The sequence below is a fragment of the Tamandua tetradactyla genome, chromosome 3, assembly GCF_023851605.1.
Source record: "Tamandua tetradactyla isolate mTamTet1 chromosome 3, mTamTet1.pri, whole genome shotgun sequence".
Taxonomy (NCBI): domain Eukaryota; kingdom Metazoa; phylum Chordata; class Mammalia; order Pilosa; family Myrmecophagidae; genus Tamandua; species Tamandua tetradactyla.
Window position 1 is genome coordinate 189,557,350 of NC_135329.1, and position 26,115 is coordinate 189,583,464.

Consider the following 26,115-nt stretch of genomic DNA (forward strand, 5'->3'; position numbering starts at 1 on the left):
CTAAAATTTGTTAAATTCTTTCTTCCTCCTGAGAATTATTCTAATTAATTTTTGGTCAGAAATAGTGATTATAGATGTTTTAGAGATTCTACATCTTTTGCAAAATTTTTTCTGACTACAAACCAGGACGAGAGTAATTTGCTGCTTCAATTATACCTAAATTTGTAAAGCTAAAGTCAATGTTAAGAAAAGATTCAACATTTGCTGGAAATACACCTAAAATAATTTTCAGGACACAATAGGTATAAATAAATAAAAGTCAATAATATTAATAATTTATTTCATCATTTCCAAGGCAGCATATATTTTATCTTCTGTCATCCTCATTTCAATTGTTTCCTAGAGACAAGCATGTAAGCTTTGCACAGACCCATTTGCTCTATATCATGCTGAGACTTCCTCTTCTCTACTTGGTTAACTCTAATATTGTTGTAGGAACTCTTTCTCCCATTAATGGCAGCCGTTTTGAAAACTCCACCTATTGGGTTGCTAGGAGTTGATATTATCAATAAAATTTGTTCCTTAGGGGGCACTATGTATGTATGTATGTTTGCATATGCCCAAAACTTTTAATTTCCCTACCATATTATCTTCTTCCCTTATAGGTCAATCTTGGATTGTGATTATTTTATCTAGACAAAGAGCTAAGAATAACTAGTGTAGAGACAGAAGTCTGAAAAATTCCTATATGTAAACAGTTAACATGGAACATCCTTTCTCTCAGCATGCTTCTTGCTGAAATTCTGTGCTGTGTCTATTTGTAAATATAAAAAGCTGCTTGTTGAGACAGATGGTTATTTACAGTGTTTTCTCTATTATGCAGGATAAATTATTAACAAGAAAATAATTGAATATCAAATATGCTCTGCAAAGAAAGAATCTTTTACCAAATCTATCACACAGAATGCTATAAGCATGCATTCCAATTAGTAGAGTAGGCCAAGTAGATTATGCATCAAATAATTTAAACTCATGATCCAGATTTGCTTTGCTTAAGTACTTAGTACAATTGTGAATCAACTATTTTTCAACTTTGTTAACTTTCTGTAGGTTTCAACAATATTTTATAACCTATGGATTTAAACTGTAATTCAACATGCATACCTTTAGAGAAGAGTTTTCTTGAAATCATTTTATTTTTCATTTTGATAATATTATAGATGACCAAATAATTTTCCAGGTTAGCGTATTAAAATATATGGAGTAGAATATATTTTACCTCCTGTTTTGTAAATAATTTTTTAATGTACTGAGGATTGGCATAAAGAAGATAGGGGAGTAGAAAAACTGAAGTATTTGAATATTATAGATTATAATATCAATATAGGAGCAAGACAAACCTTTTAAACCATCATATAATAGTAGTAGCTTACATCAGTAGTTCTCAGAGTGTGTGGTCCCTCCATTAGTAGTATCAACAGCACCTAGGAACTTGTGAGGAAAGAAAACATTCAGATACCACAAGTACTTCTGAATCAGAAATTCTGGGGATGGAATCCAGGCATCTGTATTTCACATGACCACAAAGTGATTCTGATGACCACTAAAGTTTGACAACCACTGTCATACTTCTCTTTTTCAACCACTCTTCTCTTTTTCAACCACTCTTACAGCAATCATAATATCATTTAATCTGGATTTTAAAAGCCAAGGTATTATTATTATTAGCTTTTTAATAAATGAGGAAAATAGAATGTAGCAAGATAAAAATTAACTTCTTCAAATTCCACTGCTAAATTGATGATAGAACCAGTATGGATTTGGCTTTCATTAATATTTTTCTCCATTAAAAGAAACTCTTATCATTTTTTACCTTAGTTGAACAAATAAGATTAAAGGAAAAAGAAAGTCTAAATCAGCTGAGACATTGACTTTAGCATGACATTGCAAGTAGGGGAAGGACAATCAGAGCATTAGTACTCACTGAGTAGACACTGCAAGTGAGGAATTCTCTGATATCACTAAGGCTGCAAAGAATTGTGCTCTATCATTCCTGCCATGGAACTTTTGTTCATTCTTTCAGCATATTTTATATCAGTGTCACTGTTAGACTCAGGAGATAGAACCACAAGTAAAACACAGTTCTTGCACTCAAGGATCTTGCTGTCCAAGGAGAGAAAGAAAAATATATGTGTAGTGTTAATATAGAAAAAAATTTCTACCATCTGAGTAAAATCAGGATGCCATGATGGGCACACAGGAGGAAACTACTCTTGTCTCTGAGTTCAAAGGAAGTGGGTAGTTCAAAGACTATTTCCTGGGATAAGCAATCCCTAATCATATAGTAAACAAGGGAGAAAAGTATCTTCACCTATAAAAATATCTGAACATATGAGAAAGTATAAATGGGCATGAATCTTTAAAGTTCTCTTACCATTTGATATCTAAAGAAGTGTGGAATTTTTTTCTTAAATGTCATTATTCTGAAGGACTGTTTTCCATAGGTATATATGAAATGCAGGGAATAGTTTTGAATTGGGGTTTCTTTATTGGGATGCAACAATTTAAATATTTTACAACATAAAATTTAAGCATAAAACACACACCATATAATTTGAAAGATGAAAACATAAATTGTTCAGCACTTGTTTTATATTTTGGAGGAACCAAAGACAAAAGGTACTTTGATTCCTTTAAGAAATATTTACATAGTCAATGCAAAAGTGGGAGACAGCACTGAACATGCGGTGGTATAAATTATAATGAGATCTGTAACTTTTATAACCTTCTTCACTGCTACCCAGTTCTTAAAACTTCATGAAATTAATAAAAATATTTCCTTTTCACAAAAATGTCAGTTAAGACCAGCACAGTAATGTTGAGTTCTTCCATTTTTGCTGATTTGACCTCATATTGAGTTACTTTCCAACATTAAAGATGATGTATTTAGAAAAACACGTGAATTCCTAAATACACTAGAGCAGATGGAGAATAAACTAAAACAGAATGGTTTCCCTGAATTTTCAGAGTTTAAGGTCATGAAAATGACGATTTAATGTGTAACAGCCTTGGGTATGACATCATGTTGTTTGGCATTATTGCTCCCTGATTCTGGATAATATTTATAACAGCTAGCTAGCATTTACATTAACCAAAATGTATAGTTTAAGAAACCAACTAATATAACAAAGAAGAGAGGTATTTCTAACTCTTTATTAGCCCACAAAAATGATTGCTTCGGAATATCCAAAGGATACATTAATTTCACAATCAGTAAACTAATGTTAAAATTAGATGCCATTCTGACTGACTATGCCTCAAATTCTTTTTGCAACAGGGTGAGGCATAAATAAATACATATCAGTGATATTAAATATTTCTTACATTAAACATTAAAATATTGAAAACAATAGTTCATTTCAGGAAGAAATATTGTGATAATTTAAAATTAGTTAATAAATACTTGGATATTTATAAATACAGTAGTTTGCGCTCAGTGTTTGCTACCAGCAGAGAATTAAAATACACCTCTATGCACCTGCTGGTATTGAAGGGGAAAAAGTGCAGAAGCAGAAATTCCTCAGGGAAGACTAAAATTCTGAGACTAGAGCTAAATAGAGGCAAGAAAATTCAGTTATAATTTGATGTCTGATATCCAGCTGTTGTGAAGATGATGAAAGGAAGGCGTTGAAAATAGACACCTCAGAAACAGCAGAGTTGTGGCAATTGTGAGTCAAGTTTTTGCAAAGAATGTTTTGAAAGTAAAATGGACCAAAGAGACACAAACCATCTCTGCTATTTTAGGTATTAATACCCTTGGGGAAGAGAGCAGTGTTGAAAAAACCTGTTCATCTGAGGGACCTTAGTAAAAGGAAACTGGAAAAATAGTCAAAGGATTCTAAAGCCTTCTTTGGTGGACCAGCTTCAACCCACAGCCTACTGCAATCATCCATGTTGTCTGTAATAATTCTTGATCACATCTAGACCTGGTTGGATAGACAACCGTATATCCTCAAATAGTTGCTCACTAGAAACAATTGAAATGAGTGTATAATTGGGTCAGGATTTGATATTAAGTACATTATTTATTGACAAAAATATTTCAAATATAATCCAGTCTGTGATGAAGTGGAAAATTCAATATAAAATAGAGATTAAAATTCACTTTACAAGTTAATTTTTAAATAACTTGTAATATGCTAGACCACTTAAAGAACTGTCTTAGATATAAAGTCATGTCATTTATTAAACTTCAGGATGGGCTGAGGAAACCCATGATTTAGAAATGAGGTAAAGACAGCTGTTTAGAAAAGGGCATGGTCAAATATACAAGTACTCTTATTTATTACAAGTTTACAAGTATCCTTCCATTTGCAGCCTTGAAATTCCATAGTCCCTATTTAATTAGTTCTTCTATCAAAATTAAAAAAAAATAAATGGTCCATACATGGGAACCCCATGTAGCCACAGGTATTATTTAGGTATTGGACTAGTTCCTAACCATCTGCCAGAGCATATTATTGTGTCAATAATGCCCAACATGTGCCCTGCTAGCAAACTTAGATCAATTTAGTCTTGGAATTGAAGCATTAATAATTACAACTGTATCTAGTGAATGTTTATTTCATATGTCTAGTGCAGACATGCTGATAGAAACAGTTTAACTAAATTTAATCCAGTGCAAATTATACTGAGTGTAGATGATAATGAATTACTAGTAAAAGAAAACTGGATATAAAAAAAATCTTCAAAGTTATCATTGTTGAATTTGTCTCCTATATTTTATTGTCTTGCATTTACCAAGAAAGGTGACAGTCATGCATTGAGATTTTTCGATATTGTAGCTTTAGGCATTTTCTGGATTCACCTGAAAGTCCATGAACAGATACTGCATACTAAAAAGAACTGTGGAATGCAAGATAATCACAGGGTTTCTGGCTAAAATACCAGTGACTAAAATACACCGTCTTCTTTAGAAAACAGTGTGATGTCTGTTTTGAATCCCCCACTCGGAAATTCTCCATTTTCTTCATGGAACTCATTCTCCTCATTGTACTTCTTCTTTCCAAATCCATAATGTGTATTTGTGATCCTTGGATGTCATCATAAAAGAAAAGGTGAAATCTTATTTTTAAGGACCAGGAAATTTTTTCATGAAAATCAAGAACACAGTATTGTGAGCTCTTGCAAGTCAACAATAACTAGTAATAGGGAAGCACATTTTTGTCACTTTTTAAACTATCTTTTTATTCTGGTCCTTCTGCTCTAAATTTAGGATGTATTCTAAAATTAGATAATATTTATAAAGATAGAGGATCTACTCCTTCAAAGAATTCTGGTGAATGGCCCACATGGGCCTTAATACATCTTTTGAGTTAAAAGGACTTAATGAGCTGGTTGTATATAAAACGTTAAAAAACACAGATTTTAATTCATAATTCACCTTATTTATTCATAGGATAAATAGCATACGCGTAATCATTAATGGTCTACCCTCATGGAGAATGTCTTCTCAGGAACAGAATTTTGTAGGCTATTTGCAGAATTAATTCTGCATTAGTGAATTTCTGAAGTGAACTATGAATCTCCTTTAAAATGTTAATATTAAATTTAATTTACTTAAATATTTAAATATTTAACACAAATAACCCTCCGGGAAAATGGGAAAAATTAAATTGCAAATTGCACTTATCTCTTTTCTTGTTGTAAAATGCAATAATAATCAAGGGACCAGTATTTTGTTGAATCAGATTTTGTCACTTACTAAATCAAATAGTAGTATACATAATATAATTCTGTTTCCAAGATTTTATAATTCCCTTCTTGGGAGTAAGCTTATCTTTACTACATATAATTTTCTTTATGAAAAGTCATCTGGGTTGTAAAGTTACAGTTTTGAAAAAACATAAGGAAGATAAGAAATTTAATATGACATTAATTCCTGTATATACAGATTAAGACTAACAGTTATATTAGCTTTTATTCCTTTGTTTTGCACTTAAAAACTATAATATTCTTCTTCTAAATTTGCATACTTGTTACCGATTTGGAGATTAGAGCAATATATCTAATTCTACAACAAACATATTTGAATTATGAAATTTATTTTAATTTTTTAAATTTATGATGCAGAGATTTATTTTAATTTAGGCTGTCATAAACAACAAGAACGTTTGTTATTGCATTATACCATTTTGTTTTGTTTTGTTTTGGCATGGGCAGGCACTGGGAATCAAACCCGGGTCTCCAGCATGGCAGACGAGAATTCTACCACTGAGTCCCCCTCGCACTGCCTTGCATTATAGCTTTTTAAAAGCGTTGTTAATTATTACAGAGGTTGTAGGTTATAGAAAAATCCTTTGGAAAATTCAGAATTCCCATATACTCCCCTTAGACATAGTTTTCCTTTATTATTAAAACTTTGCATTAGTGTTAGTTAATAACGTAGATTGCTTTTATTTACAAAAAAAAAAAACAACATTCTCCATATAGTTTAGCAACTCAAAAACACTATTTCTAGCATTTTGGATAAACCCAAAATTCAAGTTGTCATGACAAGGATGCAAATGTAAACAGAAATTTATAATGAGCTACATGATGCCCACCTTCTTATCTTCTTGGTCCATCGTCCACTCATCAGTCTTCATTTCACACTGTCCATACCGGAATTTACCCCCTCCTCCTGGCAATCCCTTGAAATGAAGCTGGACATTATCTTCATGCCCAGGATCATCTTGTGAATTATTTTATATAATTATAAACAGTTCAACAATTACCTTTTCCATGGTGTATGAACTAGATTGCCCAAGGTTAAATTATATTAAAAACTAGATCACTTCGTTGGTTTAGGATTTCATGCACTATCTGGTTTTCTCTTCCTATAAAGCTCATATCTTTATGTGCTTGGTTTATAAAAACTTAATTCATGAAACTAATAAGCATTTTAAATAGCTACTTTCTCTGTTAAAAATATCTTTGTTCCTAATAATAAACATATCAGCAGCTAATGTTTGTTATGAGTGAATGATATTAGATATTTTTAAATTGCCATTCAACTGTCATCTGTAGCTATTCAGTGTGAAACAATTCAGAAATCTAATTTTGATGTCTTCTTTGAGGTCAACAGAGTCATAGCTCTGATGTAGTTTCTCACTGAACTTTTTTTATTTAACTTTTTTTATTGTATAATATAACATACATACAAAGCAAAGAAAGAAAAATGTTATAGTTTTCAAAACACTCTTCAACAAGTAGTTACAGGACAAATCCCAGAGTTTCTCATGGGCTAATATACCATCCTCTCAGATTTTTCCTTCTAACTCCTCCAAAATATAGGAGGCTAGAAGGAATAAATATTTTTTTATTATCTCAATCAACTTTTTTCTTCTTTTTTGTGAAAAATAACATATATACAAAAAAGAAATAAATTTCAAACACAGCACAACCATTACTTATACAGCAGATTTTGGAGTTTGGTATGGGTTACAGCTCCACAATTTTCAGTTTTTACTTCTAGCTGCTTAAGATACTGGAGACTAAAATAAACATCAATTTAATGATTCAGCAATCATATGAACTACCACTTTTTAAACCAAATATCTTCCCTAGCTTTGGAAACCATCTCTATCTCTGCACTGTTTCCGTTTTCTTCCATGAAAGGGGACTTCAAATTAGCCTTGAGAAAGCAAATATGTAAACACTCATTTTAAGGAACATGTATTAATACTATTTTAATTATAAAAGCAAACATTAATTTGTTTGACTGTTTTCATTTTGCAGGATACCTGGACAGTCATTACTTCATTAGCTCTTCACTGCAATCCCCTTGACATAGAGCAATATTAATGTCCCACTGGAGACAGGGATAGAGATCACCCAGAAAAGCATGTTCCCACTCAGAATCCCTGAGAGAGAAAAGTTGATATTGTTAAATATAATGGATCCATTTATTATTAAAACACTTGAAACCAGCTATATAAATTATGAGGCATATATGTACTTCTGTTTCACTATGAGAGCTTAAAAACAGTTTAAAATAATAAAATTTACCTTGAGAGAGAAAACGACGACAAAAAGCAGTAAGAAGTATCATTATATTGTTATTCCCTCCACTATGAAGCCAAAGTAGCCAGCACCCACCCCAGATAAATAATGTTTGCCTCTTTGAGGTAATCATTAGTGGAAGATGAGGAAACTGAACCATGGAATACACAATCAACCTCAAATTATGATGTCTAGATGCTACTTAGAGATTGGCCAGTTGTGCCAGATAAAAGTCACCCGAGATTGCAATACAAATCGGCCATCATCCAAGCTGTAAAACGGAGACCTAGAACTTATATAAAGTCCGCTTAGGATTCATTTTATATGAAAAAGGAATACTTTCCACTGCATATACATAATTAAATGTAAACGTATGCTAAACTGTTGAAAAAGCTCATAATCATGAAAAATACATATCCTGATGGGCTACTTGTATTTGGCAACCTTCCCTTCCAATAACTGTCTTAATATTCAAGAGTAGGTTAGAAATTATATCTACAGTCCCAACTCTTTCAATGAAATATGTATAAGAATAGGTATAGATAATGTTCCTTCAATTGTACATAGAAATGAATAATTACTTCTTTCTGAAAATTGAATGAAGCTGTTAGCTATTTCCTAATCTTTAACTTTGGCTTTATAAACTTTAATACTGTTGGCTAGTGCAACATAGTTACCCACTATTATTAAATGGTGTCCATCCCAATTTCCTAGTTTCTTCTATGTTGCTTTAATATTTATACATGGTAATGTACATGTGGCATTATTGTTTGACTTACATTAAATCTTTTAGTGACAAGATTTTCAAAAGAATAAGAGATTTTACTATTTAGTTACATAAAAATAAATTAATATAGGAAAAGTTTAAATCAGTATTATTTAAATCAGAAGAGGGTGCAGATTAGTTCAATAACCTTGCTGTAAATAACCTTCCAGGTCATGCTAGCTACCCTAAGTGTAGGGCAAAAGGAAACAGACTTAAACTCCCATAAGAGAGATTTAAGTTGAAAAAAAGAAACATTTTCATGGTGAGAGTCAGTATTATTGAAACCAGTTCTTAGGTGGAACATCTGGAATTTGACATCCTAGAGACTTTAAAGACGTATGCAGGTACTCAATTGTCTGTTAAAACTTAACTGCTTCTCTCTTGCCTAAAGGCAAGGAGATAAATTAGCTGACACTAGGGAAACCAACCCAACCTCTCAAGCCTCCGATTCTATATTTTCTAGGCCACTCTGCTCAGCTGGTTAGAAAAATGAGGGCTTTATGAGTTTAAGGTCACAGGTCTGATTCTTATTTCACCTTGCTAGCATCTCTTTATTCTGGAGTCCTAGACCCTACCCCTAACCTTAGCTGATGATACTGTAATTTTCATCCATTCACAAGAGAGCTGCTAGGAGTGACCAGGCACCCAGTCATTGCCACGAGAACACCGTGCTGGCTATATTGCTGATGCCAAAGCAAGGTACATGGAAATGCAGAGGTGGCGCATTACAAGTTTTGCTTATCAGAAACGTAAAGAGGCTAAGATTAGCCTATAAAATCCTAATTCAGTTGCAACAAGAAGAGAGAAGAAACTTCAGAGGATTTTTTTCTTCCCTTCTGCAGAGAGTTACACCAAATTATTTAAAATTTTGCTGCTTCTCTAATCTCTCCTTCCTGATGAGTAAGAAACATCTCAAATGTCATCATTGCATCTACCAAAATATTTTGTTGTAAAAAATAAGCAAGGAAAATTAATGCGTTTCCCTACATGTTTGAATAATAAAATGTCCTTAATTGCCAGTTATAAGAAAATGAAAATAAGGTGGTACACTGCTGACTCAGCGGCAGAATTCTCACCTTTGATGCCGGAGACCCGGGTTTGTTTCCCAGAGCCTGCCCATGTAAAAAAAAAAAAAAAAAGAAAAGAAAGTAAATGAAAATATAACATATGACCTGGTTAACATTTTAACATTCTAAATAATAAAATACCCTCCCATTGAGTACAATAATGCAAAATCTGTATTTCACAGATTTTGTAACCATAAATTCAAATGCATAAGTCTCTTAGATTAAAAAAATCACAAAGCATGGGATGATCTGTAGGACATATTTTGTATCTTCTAATCAGTTGCTTAATGTGATCTTAGCCAGTATTTGAGTAAATGCAACCCTATACTGACAGTTTTATCCTGTTGATAAACAGGAATGACTTGCTGATTAGTGAAACTGAATTCTCTCTAAGCTTGGGACATAGAAAATCAATAATTGAGAAGATAAGCGTTAGGGACATAATGAAAAACAAGTATAATAAAACCATGTATAAGATCCAGAGACATCATCCAAATTTATGGAAGTGGTAACTAAGTGATCAAAGACCGAGGATTAATGAGAGAGCCTCAAAACCTGGTTCAACTTCTTGAAATATTTATCTCTCTATAGTGATAAATGAGTTTTAATCAATCTGACTGTAGAAATGAAACTGGAAGGAACATTATTCTAAGTGGTATCAATAATCAAGGAAGAAAATCTGTATTAGGTTCCTGAGATGAGCTGAAGAAATGAACATAAAAAACTTGATTATAAAATGCATTTTTCCCATATATATTTACAAAATATTCACAAAGTATAGTTTATTTCTGGATAAACCTGTCTTCCTGGGTAAGGTTCCTAAAATTCATGAATAGTTCTATTGAGCTGTATATTAATGTGATCCCTTATTAATTAATATTCAATATTGATTAGTATAATAAATCTTATTTTTGCTATGTCCTCGATGTACAGATAATGACATGAAAGGTGCTAATGTACTCTAAACAATGAATTTGAGTCTGTATTTTACATGTCACAATTGTCTAGTTTAAGTATACATATTTATACACATCATTTCTCCTTTTGGGGGTTTATATATTAAAATGTCAATATTTACCTTCAAGAGTTCACCAACCACATGCCGTCAATGTTTATATGCAAAGAATTCCCTGGAAAGTTGAATGAAAAAGACTTTGTGAAATGTGTCTTATAAAATATCAAACAATGTGGAGTTTGAATTGGCACCAGTAAATAGCTCAGAGCATCTCCTTGTTCCCATCACCCTTCCCCAGAGATCTTTGTACTCAGTTTGGTATTCCTGTATACAGACTGCCTCTAGGCAGCCTACCAGTAGGAATAAAAGGAGTCTCAGATCTTGATATTCTCTATAGGGCCTGGTTCAGATATTGCCCCCAACTCATATAACTAACAGATAGATGTGAATTAGAATATGGTTTACCAGTAATGTTTCTGAAGTTAAAACTAAGTACTTCCACATTTTAAATTCTTTTCTAAGTATAATTTCCACCATGAAGCAGGGTATATTCCAAAACTCCTTCTGTAATGACTTTCTGGGGAATCCACTCATTCAGTGTTACATGTATATGAAATGAAGAAATGCCTCAGATTATAAAAAATAAATATTGAAAATAAATACTTAAATTGAAGGTATAAAAAAATAACTATACATATATATATATATATAGTACATGGATCAGGTACTATATATATAAGAAAATCGGACATATGTCATTATTCAGTTCCTAATGCAATTAAAAATAGATTTAATTGGCACTGGGATTAAGATTTACTTACCAGTGTGTAACTAATGGAATGTTCAGCTTACTCCGTATGTGACTTCTTCAATGATAAGGTGAAGTTATACAAAAGAAAAGAGATGAAAAATGACTATGCATATGATTTTTAAATTAGTCTCTGTGTTTATGGAGATGTGGTATTTTGTAAGTCTCTAATATAAAGTAAAATAAGGATGCAATATTATAAAGTAACTGATGATAGTCTAGAATACTGGTCAGATAACTAATTATTAAGAAATCTTATATTACCAAAACTTTTCAGACTGTAATTAAAAATTAACTTTTAGAAAATTTTCAAAATAGTTACACAAAATCCATTGCTATTTTTAAATGTCTATGGTGACTATCATAGCTCTATTGGTTTTCAGTTAATAAAAACATTGAAATACTACTTTTATCATAATCATCTTCCCTGATGACTGATATAGATGATTATTATAATTATGCTTTAATCAATTTCCCTTATTTAAAACATTTTTTTTCTTTGTACATCAAACAAGGGTGTATATTTAGAAAATCTTGCAGGCAGTCTCTCTACTACTTCTCCAAAAAGAAGACTTTTTTATTCTAACTTCTTCTTTCCAACTCTGAACTTTCTCTACTGCCTTTCCAAAACCATAAACTATGCCTATATTTCCTTCCATTTCCCATCACCTTTGGTTGTTTTGTATTCCACTGTCCTTGAACTACTGCTTTGTTTGAAATCTGCTTTCTAAGTATAAATTATTCATCTGCCTCAAGCAGCACCACCTATAAACACTTACTACAACGTGTGCTGCCATAATTGCCAAATTACTGTAAGAGGAATATTATTCTGATTATATAGGAACAGTCTGAAATCATGGATTTAGGATTTATGTAGATTTAAGAGATGTTTTTAAAGTCTACCCTATCACCTGTGCAGCTGTCCCCTCTATATTCTGCAGTTCTGTGAATACCTTACATTCTCTACCACCTTTCCTTCCCCAATCCTCAGAGATGACTCAGTTATTCACAGTTAAACTGTCTTCTGCACAACCATCTTTCAGAGCCTAAGGCTGTACTTTCAATCATATGTCTTTTTAATTTTTAAAAAGTGTATATGGGAAGGTTAGATGTTTACAAAATGTATTAAAGTAAATAGATGTCATAGAGAATTCTTCCTCTATATAATCAAAAGAAAATAATAATATATTGACTGAAAGCTTAAGACAGAAACACGGGTAAGTCTGAAGCATTCGTTTTCTCAAAAGGAAAAAAAACTGTATTTTGGATTTTAAAAGAATCTATTCCCTGAAAATGAGGAGGATGCCCTTTAGTTTTATAGATCATGCTGAACATAAATTCTAGTATGAATATGTGCAGCATCTAACCATCTACTGGAAAATCTTAGAATATTTCAGTTCTTCAACTTAGGGATTCCTATCAATATCACATTTTACATTTGCACTTTGAACAATTTGATTGTATCTCTTGGAAGAGAATACTTCTTTAATTTAACTAATATGTGTGCAAGCATCCCCCAGCATGCTTTGCAAAGTCTCGATTAAGAAATTCTATGCACAGACAGATTATTCCAGTATATGCCTCTACTTTTTGGACATTTTAATTTTTCAATATGCAGTAATTTCATCTGCCTTAGGCATTCCCAAGAATGCAGCTTACATGAGCCATGTGTTTCTAGGTTCTGAATTTCCTTCTTCCACCCTCTAGAAGGCACTCCACTGATGAAGAAAAACATAAGACTGAGTATGCAGGCTTGAAAGTATTATGTACCCCAGAAAGGCCATGTTTTAATCCTGATTCAATCTTGGGGAGGCAGCCATTTCTTTTAATCCTAATTCATTACTGTAGATTGGGATATTTTGATTAAATTATCTCCACCAGATGGGACATACCCAATTGTAGGTGTGAACTTTTGTTTAGATGGAGATGTGACTCTATCCATTTCAGGTAAGTCTTGATTAGTTTACTGCAATTCTTTAAAAGAGGAAACATTTTGGAGAGAGTCAGTGCCTACAAAGAAAGAGCCAATGGAAACTTCAGAGCAGAGCCTACATATATGCTGGCACTTGGAGAACAGAGCCACAGATCTTTGGAGATGCTTGGAGTTACGTAGACGTTGCCCTGAGATGTTACACAAGCCAGAACATGGAGAGAGCCAAGGGAAGCCAGGAGATGAAAGCCATCCCCAGAGAACCAAAGTGAGGAACCCCCACAGGAACAGTGGCTGAAAGCAATGGAGCCCAGAAGTAAGGGACCAGCAGATGCCAGCCATGTGACTTCCCAGCTGACAGAGATGTTCTAGACCTATTGTCCTTTCTTGAGTGAAGGTAACCTCTTGTTGGTGCCTTAATTTGGACACTTTCAAATTATCCCTTTATGAAAGCTGTTCCAGTTCTAGTATATCTCATTCCAACAGCTTACGAACTAAAACACTAAGGGTCAGGAATTATATGCTGTATTTCTAGTTCTGACACTAATAAGCAGCTTAATATTGGACAAATCCTCTTAATATTGAACCTCTTAATTACAAACTCATAAATTGAAAGGATGCCACCAAGCTGTCAGTGGCAGCAGCAGATTTCATTTTCCAATGATGTTCATAACAGTATCTCCCATCCAACTTCCTCCTCTATGATGTGACCTTGACACTCCTCCCATCAAGAGGTGAGGTCTATATTCCCTCCCCTTCAGATTCAATTGTTACTAATAGAAGTGGCAGAAGTAGCACTGTGGGGCTTCTGAGGCTTGATCAGAAAATATGGTGTAACTCAAGCCTCTTTTGCTGAAGAACTTTCGCTGGAGCCCCGAGCCACCATATAAACCACAGATTTTCCTGAGTGCTACATGCTATAAAGAAGCCTAAACTACATCACACAGAAAGACCACACAGAGAAGCCCAGCCAGCCCCCAGCTGCTATAGTCCCCTTCTATTTCAACTTCAATCTCTGACTGTTGCCACAGGAGAGATTCTAAGTCAAAGTCACCCAGCCAAAAGTTTGTTGAATTTCAGAACCACAGAAAATACATAAAAGAGAAAAATGTGTGCTTTAAGCTGCTATATTTGGGATGATTTGTTTTTCGTTATACAGTGGCAGCCCATGAGGTAAAGGAAAATGATTTCCTGCTACAAGTTTATTCAAAGAAAATAAAATCCTATCTTTCAGTTAAGTAAATGAATATTTTTGGCACAGATATATTAGCTAAGGACCTTTAATTGATTCAAGGAAACATGCTGTAACAATAATCTTAACTGTTCATGATCATGCGGTTGTAAAGAAATAGAATATGCATTTTAGTTCAACTAGATGCTGTACCCAACATAGCATTGTGGTAGTTTAACCACATGTAAATTATAACTGAAAACATCATTTCCAAGAGCTATGGACTTTATGAGTATAGCCTGCTCCGTACTCCTTTGCTGCTTTCAATCCTAACCTCCCTTAATCTTCACCAGTGAAATCCCCATTAAGAATCTCACCATGTCTCTCAGAAGCATCACATATGAGTATGACTGAGACATTATATCCCATCATGGCAAAAAATAAAGAACTTTGAATAAGGTCCCCTGAAGTCTACTAGTTTTTGGTGTGTCCTCTGTTTACACACTATATTGATTAGTGTTGGGTCTCTAGTACATTAAGAGCCTCTTGAGGGGGAAAAAATGTCTTCTTGAATACAATCTTCACATTTGTCACATATTTTCCCCATGGTATATGCTTAATAAATTTTGGTAACTGAATAAAAGCCTATAAGATTGGTGAATCTATGTGATTGTAAATATTAGTCACACAGAATACATAGTTATTACCTTTTAATCAAGAGGATACAAGTTTATAGTTTGAGATACTCTGTTTCAACTGTTGTCAAACCACCATTGCCACCTCCAGCTTTACACAAGCAGTAGGACTAGGGCTGTGGAAAGACATGTTTTCACAAAGCAATGCTCAAACAATACAGCATCTGTGAAAGGCATTATCGTCCCTTCAGGACAACAATTTCAAAATGCCCAGTTTAGCACTTAGTTTTGGACAGAGGGCTAAGAGAACCAGCAAACTGCAAAACAAGAATAGAAACCTGAGGGCAGCAAAAGACACCTCATGATTCTACCAGACCAATGCTAAGCCCCAGATCAACTTTTATTTGCGCAAAAGTAAATAAGAATTCCATTTCTTCCATTTATTTTCTGTTAAATACTTATTTAGGATAAAAAATCGTGAAACAAATTCTCGAATTAAGAAACGAATATTGTTTCTTAACCTTAATTGTATTGAAAAAAATCCCAGCATTTTAATACTTATAGATGGAAGAAACAGAAGTTAAAAGTAGTCTAATTGTTAATTATTAACTTTTATAAAATAGAAACCAAATGTCATTTAAGTTTACAAGATAACAAAGATTTAAAGCTCTTTTGGAAAAGAAATATATATAAATGGCCAAACACTTAAGTTTAGAAAGGCAAAGCAGAATTTAAAGGCATTTTTGTTCTGTTTTCTCTTAAAAGCATTGTCTGATGTTCCAAGATTTTGAGTCATCATTTGGATGGCCTTCCCCAGTTCTTTAGTTTGGAAAAGCATGCTAAATTACATTGAAAAGACAGAAATTTGGCTCCAAACTACTTTTGCCATTAAAAAATAAAGTCATTTTTTCTTTCCTCAGCATGCATATAAAGCACTATTTTAGCATATCAAGTGAGTACAGTTTAATAAGAATATTTAACTATTCCTTTACCCCTTACCTAAAACATGTTTTGTCTTAAATGCACATTCATAGCACAAGTTACAGTGTAGACTGAAACTTTGTGAGCTAATACATCCCAAGTCAAGATTTGGGTGAGTGTATTTTTATATACACACAGACACATACATATTTACATTTCTCAGGCTTTAAGATATAAGTGAGTTTCTAGGGTTAGGGGTACTGTATTGTAGAATAAATAAAAAAGTCTCTACAAAGCTGTGGGCCAAAGGGTTTACAGTTAACCTCAAGAGTAAAACAAATAGCAAAAGACTAGAATAACTGAGCATTTACCTTTCCTCTTACTGTTATTTCCATGACATAAAAATGAAGCTTCCCTGAAAATCTGGAATAACTATAATGACTACTATTGATAAAGACTATAATAATTACTGTATGGTTATACTTATTTGTGTTTAAAAATTACTGTGTGAAAAGTGACATACAAAATTATCAACTGGCAAATCTACTTTGTATATTGTGACTAAATATGCACATTACTGTATTTTGTGGTTTTCTCATTCAGATATTTCAGGAGCTATGCCATTCCATTACATCATGAGCTCACTCTGTATCCAACAGATGTACTACATTGGGCATGCTTTCAACTATACTCTGACTCATTGTCTCAGACATGTTTTTGTATATCTGCCTTTCAGTTTGTACCTTCCAGTGAGCTAGTCATACCTAAACACTAGCAATAGTGGCTAAAAACATAGGATCTAAGTAACAAAAGAGATGCTTATTTCTGCCTGCTGAAAATTTTAGGAGTAAAACACTAACAAAGAATAAAGTATATCTGTAGGTGGTTGGTATATAAAGAATCATATAAAGAATCATATACCAACCAGCTACATTCCACAAGTAACATTTTACTACACCTAATATCACATATCAATCCATCTGTCCCCTATCCTTTTATCAATGAATTATTTTTATGCATTTCCTATTAAGTTGCAGATGTAAGTACAGTTGCTCCAAATATTTTAACATGTATGTTATTGACTAATTTGTTTCACACAAATCTTAAGTGTGCCAATTTTTTTTTTAATTTTTTTATTAATCAAAAAAAAGAAAAGAAATTAACACAACATTTAGAAATCATTCCATTCTACACATGCACTCAGTAATTCTTAGTATCATCACATAGATGTATGATCATCATTTCTTAGTACATTTGCATCGATTTAGGAAAAGAACTAGCAAAACAGCAGAAAAAGATATAGAATGTTAATATAGAGAAGAGAATTAAAATAATAATACTAATCAAATATACATATATATAAAAAGGAAAAAAACAAAAACAAAAGATACAAACACACAAACAAACAAACAAAAAACCATATTTCAGGTGCAGCTTCATTCAGTGTTCCAACCTAGTTACATTACACTTAGGTATTATTGTGCTGTCCATTTTTGAGTTTTTGTATCTAGTCCTGTTGCACAGTCTGTATCCCTTCAGCTCCAATTACCCATTATCTTACCCTGTTTCTAACTCCTGCTGGTCTCTGTTACCAATGATATATTCCAAGCTGATTCTCGAATGTCAGTTCACATCAGTGGGACCATACAGTATTTGTCCTTTAGTTTTGGGCTAGACTCACTCAGCATAATGTTCTCTAGGTCCATCCATGTTATTACATGCTTCATAAGTTTAGTCTGTCTTAAAGCTGCATAATATTCCATTGTAGGTATACGCCACATTTTGTTTAGCCACTCGTCTGTTGATGGACATTTTGGCTGTTTCCATCTCTTTGCAATTGTAGATAATGCTGCTATAAACACTGGTGTGCAAATGTCCGTCTGTGTCTTTGCCCTTAAGTCCTTTGAGTAGATACCTAGCAGTGGTATTGCTGGGTCGTAATCCATTCTGCCATTCTATGTCTTTTGATTGGGAAATTCAGTCCATTAACTTTTAGTGTTATTACTGTTTGGATAATATTTTCCTCTACCATTTTGGCTTTTGTATTATATATATATCATATCTGATTTTCCTTCTTTCTACACTTTACTCCATACCTCTCTCTTCTGTCTTTTCGTATCTGACTCTAGTGCTCCCTTTAGTATTTCTTGCAGAGCTGGTCTCTTGGTCACAAATTCTCTCAGTGACTTTTTGTTTATAAATGTTTTAATTTCTCCTTCATTTTTGAAGGACAATTTTGCTGGATATAGGAGTCTTGGTTGGCAGTTTTTCTCTTTTAGTAATTTAAATATATCATCCCACGGTCTTCTAGCTTCCATGGTTTCTGCTGAGAAATCTACACATAGTCTTATTGGGTTTCCCTTGTATGTGACAGATTGTTTTTCTCTTGCTGCTTTCAAGATCCTCTCTTTCTCTTTGACCTCTGACATTCTAACTAGTAAGTGTCTTGGAGAATGCCTATTTGGGTCTAATCTCTTTGGGGTGCGCTGCACTTCTTGGATCTGTAATTTTAGGTCTTTCATAAGAGTTGGGAAATTTTCAGTGATAATTTCTTCCATTAGTTTTTCTCCTCCTTTTCCCTTCTCTTCTCCTTCTGGGACACCCACAACACGTATATTTGTGCACTTCATATTGTCATTCAGTTCCCTGATTCCCTGCTCAAGTTTTTCCATTCTTTTCCCTATAGTTTCTGTTTCTTTTTGGAATTCAGATGTTCCATCCTCCAGTTCACTAATTATAGCTTCTGTCTCTTTAGATCTACCATTGTAGGTATCCATTGTTTTTTCCATTTTTTCTTCTTTGTCCTTCACTCCCACAAGTTCTGTGATTTGTTTTTTCAGATTTTCTATTTCTTCTTTTTGTTCAGCCCATGTCTTCTTCATGTCCTCCCTCAATTTATTGATTTGGTTTTTGAAGAGTTTTTCCATTTCTGTTCGTATATTCAGCATTAGTTGTCTCAGCTCCTGTATCTCATTTGAACTATTGGTTTGTTCCTTTGACTGGGCCATATCTTCAATTTTCCGAACGTCATCCATTATTTTCTGCTGGTGTCTGGGCATTTGATCAGATTTCCCTGGGTGTGGGACCCAGCTGGTTGAAAGGTTTTTCTGTGAAATCTCTGGGCTCTGTTTTTCTTTTCCTGCCCAGTAGGTGGCGCTCGTGGCGGTCGTTTGTCTGCGGGGCAGTCGGCCCGGGAAACCATGCATGAAGGCAGGGGTCGCTGGCCACGGCTTGTGGGAGTGCCGGTCCAAATTGCCCAGCTGGCCCGAGACGCCAAGCGTGACAGGAGGGCCCCGCTATCCAATGTTCCCAGTCAGACCGGGAAGTCACGTGCGTTGAGGGGACCACAGTCGCCAGCCGCCCCGGCCGGGAAAACGCGCACCCCTCGGGTATCTCACCACTGCGGATTCTCCCTGCCCGTTCAGCTGTTCCAGAATGGGGTACACTGTCTTTTTGGTCTCTGTTGTGACTCCGGGAGCTGTTTCGTATTGTTTCTGTTTCTTTAGTTGCTTTTCTGGAGGAGGAACTAAGACCCGTGCATCTTACTAAGCCGCCATCTTCTCCGGAAGTCCCAGTGTGCCAATTTTTTATTTCCAGTGTCTGTATACAGCAGTCCAACTCAAACGTCTAATTAGATATGGAATGTTATTAACACAGAAAGTTGTTTTCTCATGTTTCTTCCCATTCAATCTGCATCTCTACCACCCCAGCAAAAGCAACCATTACCTTGATCAAAGTATAATATGTGCATATGCTTTTGGAAATAGAGTTGTTTTCTCAATTTCACTTTTCAATTGTTTGCTACTAGCATGGAAAAATACAATTGATTTTTTTTTCTACATTTAGCTTATATCCTATGGCCTTAATTGTAATGGTTGTTTTGGAGAGTTCTTAGGATCTTTTCAATAAACAACCATAGCATCTGCAAGCAGAAATTTTTAAAAAATATTTTTATTAATAAAACAACATACAAAGACACAAACATTTTTAACATATGAATATTCCATACACGGTATACAATCAATGGCTCACAATATCCTCATATATATCATCACCATGATCAGTTTTTTGAACATTTGCATCACTCAAGAAAAAGAAAAACTCATACATACCTATCCCTCACCCCCCCATTAACCATTAGTATTTCCATCTACCCAATTTATTTTAACCTTTGTTCCTTCTATTATTTATTTTTTATCCGTATTTTTTACTCATCTGTCCATACCCTAGTTCAAAGGAGCATCAGACACAGGTTTTCACAATCACACAGTCACATTGCAAAAGCTATATCATTATACAATAATCTTCAAGAAACAAGGCTATTGGAACACAGCACTACAGTTCAGGTACTTCCCTCCAGCCACTCCAATACAAACTAAAAAGAGGATATCTGTATAAGTTCCTGTATATCCTAGTAAACCTCTAGGATGACCTCTCGACTCTGAAATCTCTCAGCCACTGGCACTTTATTTTGTCTAATTTCTTTCTTCTCCCTTTTGGTCAAGAAGGTTTTCTCAATCCCTTGATGCCTAGTCCCATCTCATCCCAGGATTTCTGTCCCACATTGCCAGGGAAGTTATACCCCTGGGAGTCATGTCCCACTGAGAGAGGAAGGGCAGTAAGTTCGCTTGCCATTTTGGCTTAGAGAGAGAGGCCACATCTGAGGTTCTCTGGGGGTGACTCCTAGGCCTAATTTTAAGTAGGTTTAGTCTAACTTTTGCAGGAATAAGTTTCATACGGGCAACTCCCAAGATTGAGCATTCGGCCTATTGATTTGGTTGTCCCCACTCCTTGCTAGAATATCATAAATTCTCCAAATGGGGAAGTTTAATATTGCCCCTTTCTCCTCATTCCCCCAAGGTGATTTTGCAAACACTTCTTTATTCACTGTCCAAGCCTCTCTGGGATTTATTGGGGCATCACACTAACCTGGAAAAACCAACAAAATCTCATGCCCTCTTCAAGATTCCATGTATTTATGGTGTTAACTAAACTGACCATACGAGTTAAATGAGGAAATGCACTATGCAAAATATAAATTTTGCACCAAATAAACATCTCTCCTTTTAGTCTCACATAGAAGTTGAACTTTTAAAACATGGATAATACCATCCTCGACCCAGTCTTCTGATATACTTTGGTCCTATCCAGATCAGCTCCATTCATGTCTCGAAATGATGTCTAATCATTTTTTCAATTTTTTAAGCAATTACTGTATGGGGTAGTGCTCACTTTCATAGCTTTAGAGCTCTAACTCTGGGTCTCAGGTGTCACATAAATATTTGAAGTTTCTGGGAAAGACCATGTTATATGCAAACAGTATCAGTATCTCTGAATTTAGAATTAGCACCTCCTGATTATATGTGAATGCTGTAAGAGTTTATAATCTAGGACCCTTTACAATAAGCCCCAACCTAATAACTCATGCTCTCGACTTTAGTTCACCAAATTTTTATATTAGAGTTAATCCATATGATTGAGACATGGTAATATTTGTCTTTTTGTTCCTGACATTTCATTCAACCTTCAGGTCTTTAGGTTCATTCATCTAGTTGCATGCATCACAGCTTCATTCCTTCTTGTAGTCCATTGTATGCATACACCATAGTTTCCCCTTCCACTCCTAAATCATTGTACCCTTAGGCCACCTCCATTTATTGTGGATCAAGAGCACTGCTGCCAGAAACATTAGTGTGCAAATGTCTATTTGTTTCCTCACACTCAGTTCCTCCAGGTATACACTGAGCAACTGGGTTTCAGAATCATATGGCAACCCCACACCTAGCCTCCTGTGGAACCACCACACTGCCCTCCAACAGACTAGACTTTTCATTTCCCTACCAACAGTAGATAGGTACATCTCTCTTTCTCTGCATTCTCTGTAGCACTTGTTTCTCTCTGTTCATTTTTAAACAGTTTTATTCACACATCATACAATCCAGCCTAATTGTATAGACATGCCTTTGCTATCATACTGTATGTGAAGTCACTTCCTTTTCTTCGACACAGAATCCATACCCCTTTCCCAATTTTCCTGCCTGTTGATATTCATTTTTGGCATAATGTGCTTGTTACATTCAGTGGAAGCAGTTACTGATGACACTAGAACCTAGCTTACATTCATTGCACTTTTCCCCATATACTATTTTCAACATCCTGCAATACTGACATTCATCTGTTCTCCCTCATGCAAAAACATTTTTTAATTTGTACATTTAATCACTGTCATTGTACACTTACACTATCCTACATTATACCATGTAAGTCTTTATCCTCTATGTTTCCTTCTGGTTTCATATGTGCCCCCAGCCCTTCACCCTCTATTATGCTCACATTCAGCTTCATTCAGTGTTCTTATGAACTGTGCTACAATCAGGTAGTATTGTGCTATCCATATCTGAACTTTCACAAATCAGTCCTGTAGCACAATCTGTATTCCCTATTATTGATTTCCAACTTAATTCCTTTATGATCCAAGAAAGTGTTTTTGTATTATAACAATCTTTTTTAATTTATTGAGGCTTGCTTTGTGAGCCAGCATATGGTCTATCCTTCAGAATGATCCATGAGCACTTGAGAAAAAAGTGCATCCTGCTGTTGTGGGATATAATGTTCTGTAAATGTATGTTAGGTCTAGTTCACTTATTGTATTATTCAAATTCTCTGTTTCTTTATTGATCCTCTGTCTAGATGTCACCCATTGATGAAAGCAGGGAATGAAGCCTCCAACTATTATGGTAGAGGTGTCTATTTCTCTGTTCAGTGTTTTCAGTATTTGCCTCATGTATTTTGGAACACTATGGCTCACTGCATAAATATTTATGTTGTTATGTCTTCTTGTTGAATTATTCCTTTTATTAATATGTAGTGTCCTTCTTTGTCTCTTTTGTTTCACATTTGAAGTCTAATTTGTTGGATCATACTATAGCTATCCTGCTGTTTTCTGATTATTGTTTGTGTGAAATATCTTTTCCCAACCTTTCACTTTCAATCTATTTTTGTTCTTGGGCCTAAAATGAGTATCCTGTAGACAGCATATAGATGGGGCTTGTTTTTTAATTCATTCTGCCAGTCTATGCCTTTTGATTGGGGAGTTTAATCCATTAACATTTAATGTTATTACTGTCAAGGCAATACTTTCTTCTACTATTTTGCCTTTTGAATTTTATATATCATGTCTAGTTTTGTTTTGTTTTTTTTATCTTTTTACCTTTACTGATATTCTTCATTTCTACACTGTTCTCCAGACCTCTCCCTCCTGTCTTTTCTTACAGAGCCAGTCTCTTGGTCACAAATTCTCTCAGTGATTGTTTGTCTGAAAATATTTTCATTTCCCCTTCCTTTTTGAAGGGCAATTATGCTAGATATATAATTCTTGGTTGACAGTTCTTCTCTTTTAGAATCTTAAATATATTATACCATTGCCTACTCACCTCCATGATTTCTGCTAAGAAATCCACATATAGTCTTATTGGGCTTCCCTTGTATGTGATGGATTGCTTTTCTCTTGCTGCTTTCACAATTCTCTCTTTCTCTTTAACATCTGACAGTCTGATTAGAAAGTGTCTTGGAGTATGTCTATTTGGATCTATTCTGTTTGGGATACACTGCACTTCTTGGATCTGCAATTTAATGGCTTTCATAAAGATGGGAAATTTTCAGTGACTATTTCCTCCATTAGTCTTTCTCCTCCTTTTGCCTTCTTTCCTCCTTCTGGGACACCCACAGCATGTATATTCAAGTACTTCATGCTATCATTCAATTCTCTGAGCCCCTGCTCATATTTTTTTCATTCTTTTTCCTATATTTTATTTTGTGTTTTGGATTTCATATTTCTAGTCCTCTAGTCCACTAATCCTTTGTTCTGCCTCTTCAAATCTGATGTTGTAGGTTTCTATTGTTTTTCTCATCTCCTCCACTGTGCCTTTCATGCCCATAAGTTCTGTGATTTGCTTTGTCAAACTTTTAATTTCTTCTTTTTGTTCACTAAATGCCTTCTTTATATCCTCCCTCAACTTGTTGGTTTGACTTTTGATAAGATTTTCTATGTCTGTTCAAACATCCTGAATTAGTTTTTTCAACTCCTGTATCTCATTTGAATTGTTGTGTTCAAATGAGATACTCAAAAATATTCAAATGAGATACAGGAGTATCTTTAATTAGTTTATGCTGGAGGTTGTTCTCACTCTTTTACCTAGGATTTTCTTGCTGAATGGCTTTGTTCTCTATCTGTTCTTTGACATTCAGTTCAATTTATTCTAGACCACTAGCATAGATTCTGTTTAACTTATCAAAATTTTTCAGTTCTTGTTTTTCTGTTTCTTCCCCTGTCTATATGGAGTCTTTTTTATTTTTTTATTTATTTATTTTTTTTTAGGAGGGTCTCTTCAGAAATTATTGACCCCAGTCAGATTTTCCAAGACTGGGCTGGCCTCCTCTCAGGAGGAACCAGTGACCTGTATCAGTTTTCCCTGAGGGTTGTCAGACTTTCCCATGAAGCCTCTAGACTCTGTGCTTTTCCTATCCTGTCCAAAGGACAGTTGGTCTGCCATCAGCTTCCACCAGCTGAAAGTGATGTGGTGCCTTTAATTTCAGCAGACTCTCCTTGTGGGGAGTTGTGGCATGGGGGGGGGGGGGGCATGGTTGATACAGAAGTGAAATTGTAGGTTGGCCTTAATTGCTTCAGTTTTCCAGTCCTTGGGGCCTAAATTCCTTCGGGGAAGGATTCCACTGGAACTGGGTCCCACCTTTTTATTCGGAGAGGTACAGCCTTTAAGAAATTAACTTTTTTTCACCTGACTAGTTACTTTGTTTCTCAGAGGAGCTTAATTCCACTCTTGCCTGGGGTGGAGCTGGTGCCTGAGAAGGCTTCCAGTTCTACCTAATGAGCTGTTAAGTAGTAGGAACAAAGGGGGGGTAGGGAGAAGTGGGGATCCTTTTTAGGAGCAAGAACCCTACTCCTTGGATTCATCAATCAAGAGTTTAAGTTGGTATATGGCTCTATGTATCTTGAGGCTCTATGTGCTCCACCTTTAATTTTTTAGGGTCCAGTCCTTTTCTAGTATTTTGTGCTGTCCAACTCAAAAAGCCTCTGTTTTTATTCTTTTTCCTTTTTCTGTCAGCCTCATCCCCTCTCTACTGGGGCAAAAATTCCTAGTACCTTTAGTGCTTATTCTAGGATTATTTTTGCTGGGGGCCTATTTTCAGTAGTCAAAATTCAAAATTTGTTAATTAATTCCACAAGTGGAGCTTGGTTGAGCTAAGCCCCTGCTGCTAGTAAAGTCAGTTTCTTTTCCCCTCAGGGAACAAGGCTGCCACACCCAATGGGGAATGGGCATTGGCCTCCATGGTTTGGAGGACTTACTGTTCTTGGTGGGATCACAGCCATTCCAGCTTGTCCAGACTGGTGTACTGTGTGTGTCCAGTCACAGGTGTAGCCCAAGCGCTTGTTCTGTACTGTTTCTGGATATTTACTAACTGCTCTGGAGGAAAAACTAAATTCCACACCTCACTAAGCCACTATCTTGACCCCTCCCTTTGCAAGTAGAACTTTATTTCTTCCTTTCTAATCTTTTTTTAAGGGGGGGGGGGAATCAAACCCAGGTCTCCTGCATGGCATTCTCCCACTGAACCAGTCATGCACCCTCCCATAAAATTTTGACTGGAAATGGTGTGAAAGGGGATTCTTGCTTTGTTTCCAATATTAGATTAAAGCATTGACTACTTCAGCATGAAATATGATTTAACTTTTGTTTTATCATATGCTCTAAGTTGCATAGAGTGAATCATGAATGAGTGTTAAATTTTGTCAAATGCCTTTTTTATATTTATTGCAATGATCATTTTACTTTTCTTCTTTATTCTCTTAATATGATGATA

At 34.8% G+C, this 26,115-nt stretch overlaps 1 protein-coding gene across 3 annotated transcripts in view; it reads left to right on the top strand.

The window, feature by feature from the left end:
- The window catches only part of SPAG16 (sperm associated antigen 16), a 1,149,776-nt gene that overhangs the window by 974,064 nt on the left and 149,597 nt on the right, over positions 1 to 26,115 (top strand). Inside the window, exon 16 of one of the 3 annotated variants that reach the window (XM_077155022.1) lies at positions 7,720 to 8,304. The exons of the other annotated variants lie outside the window; for them this stretch is intronic. Within the exon in view, the coding sequence (XP_077011137.1) occupies positions 7,720 to 7,769 (50 nt within the window). The 3' untranslated portion in view covers positions 7,770 to 8,304. Of the gene's footprint in view, positions 1 to 7,719; positions 8,305 to 26,115 lie in introns of those variants that run through there. 3 annotated transcript variants of the gene reach the window in all.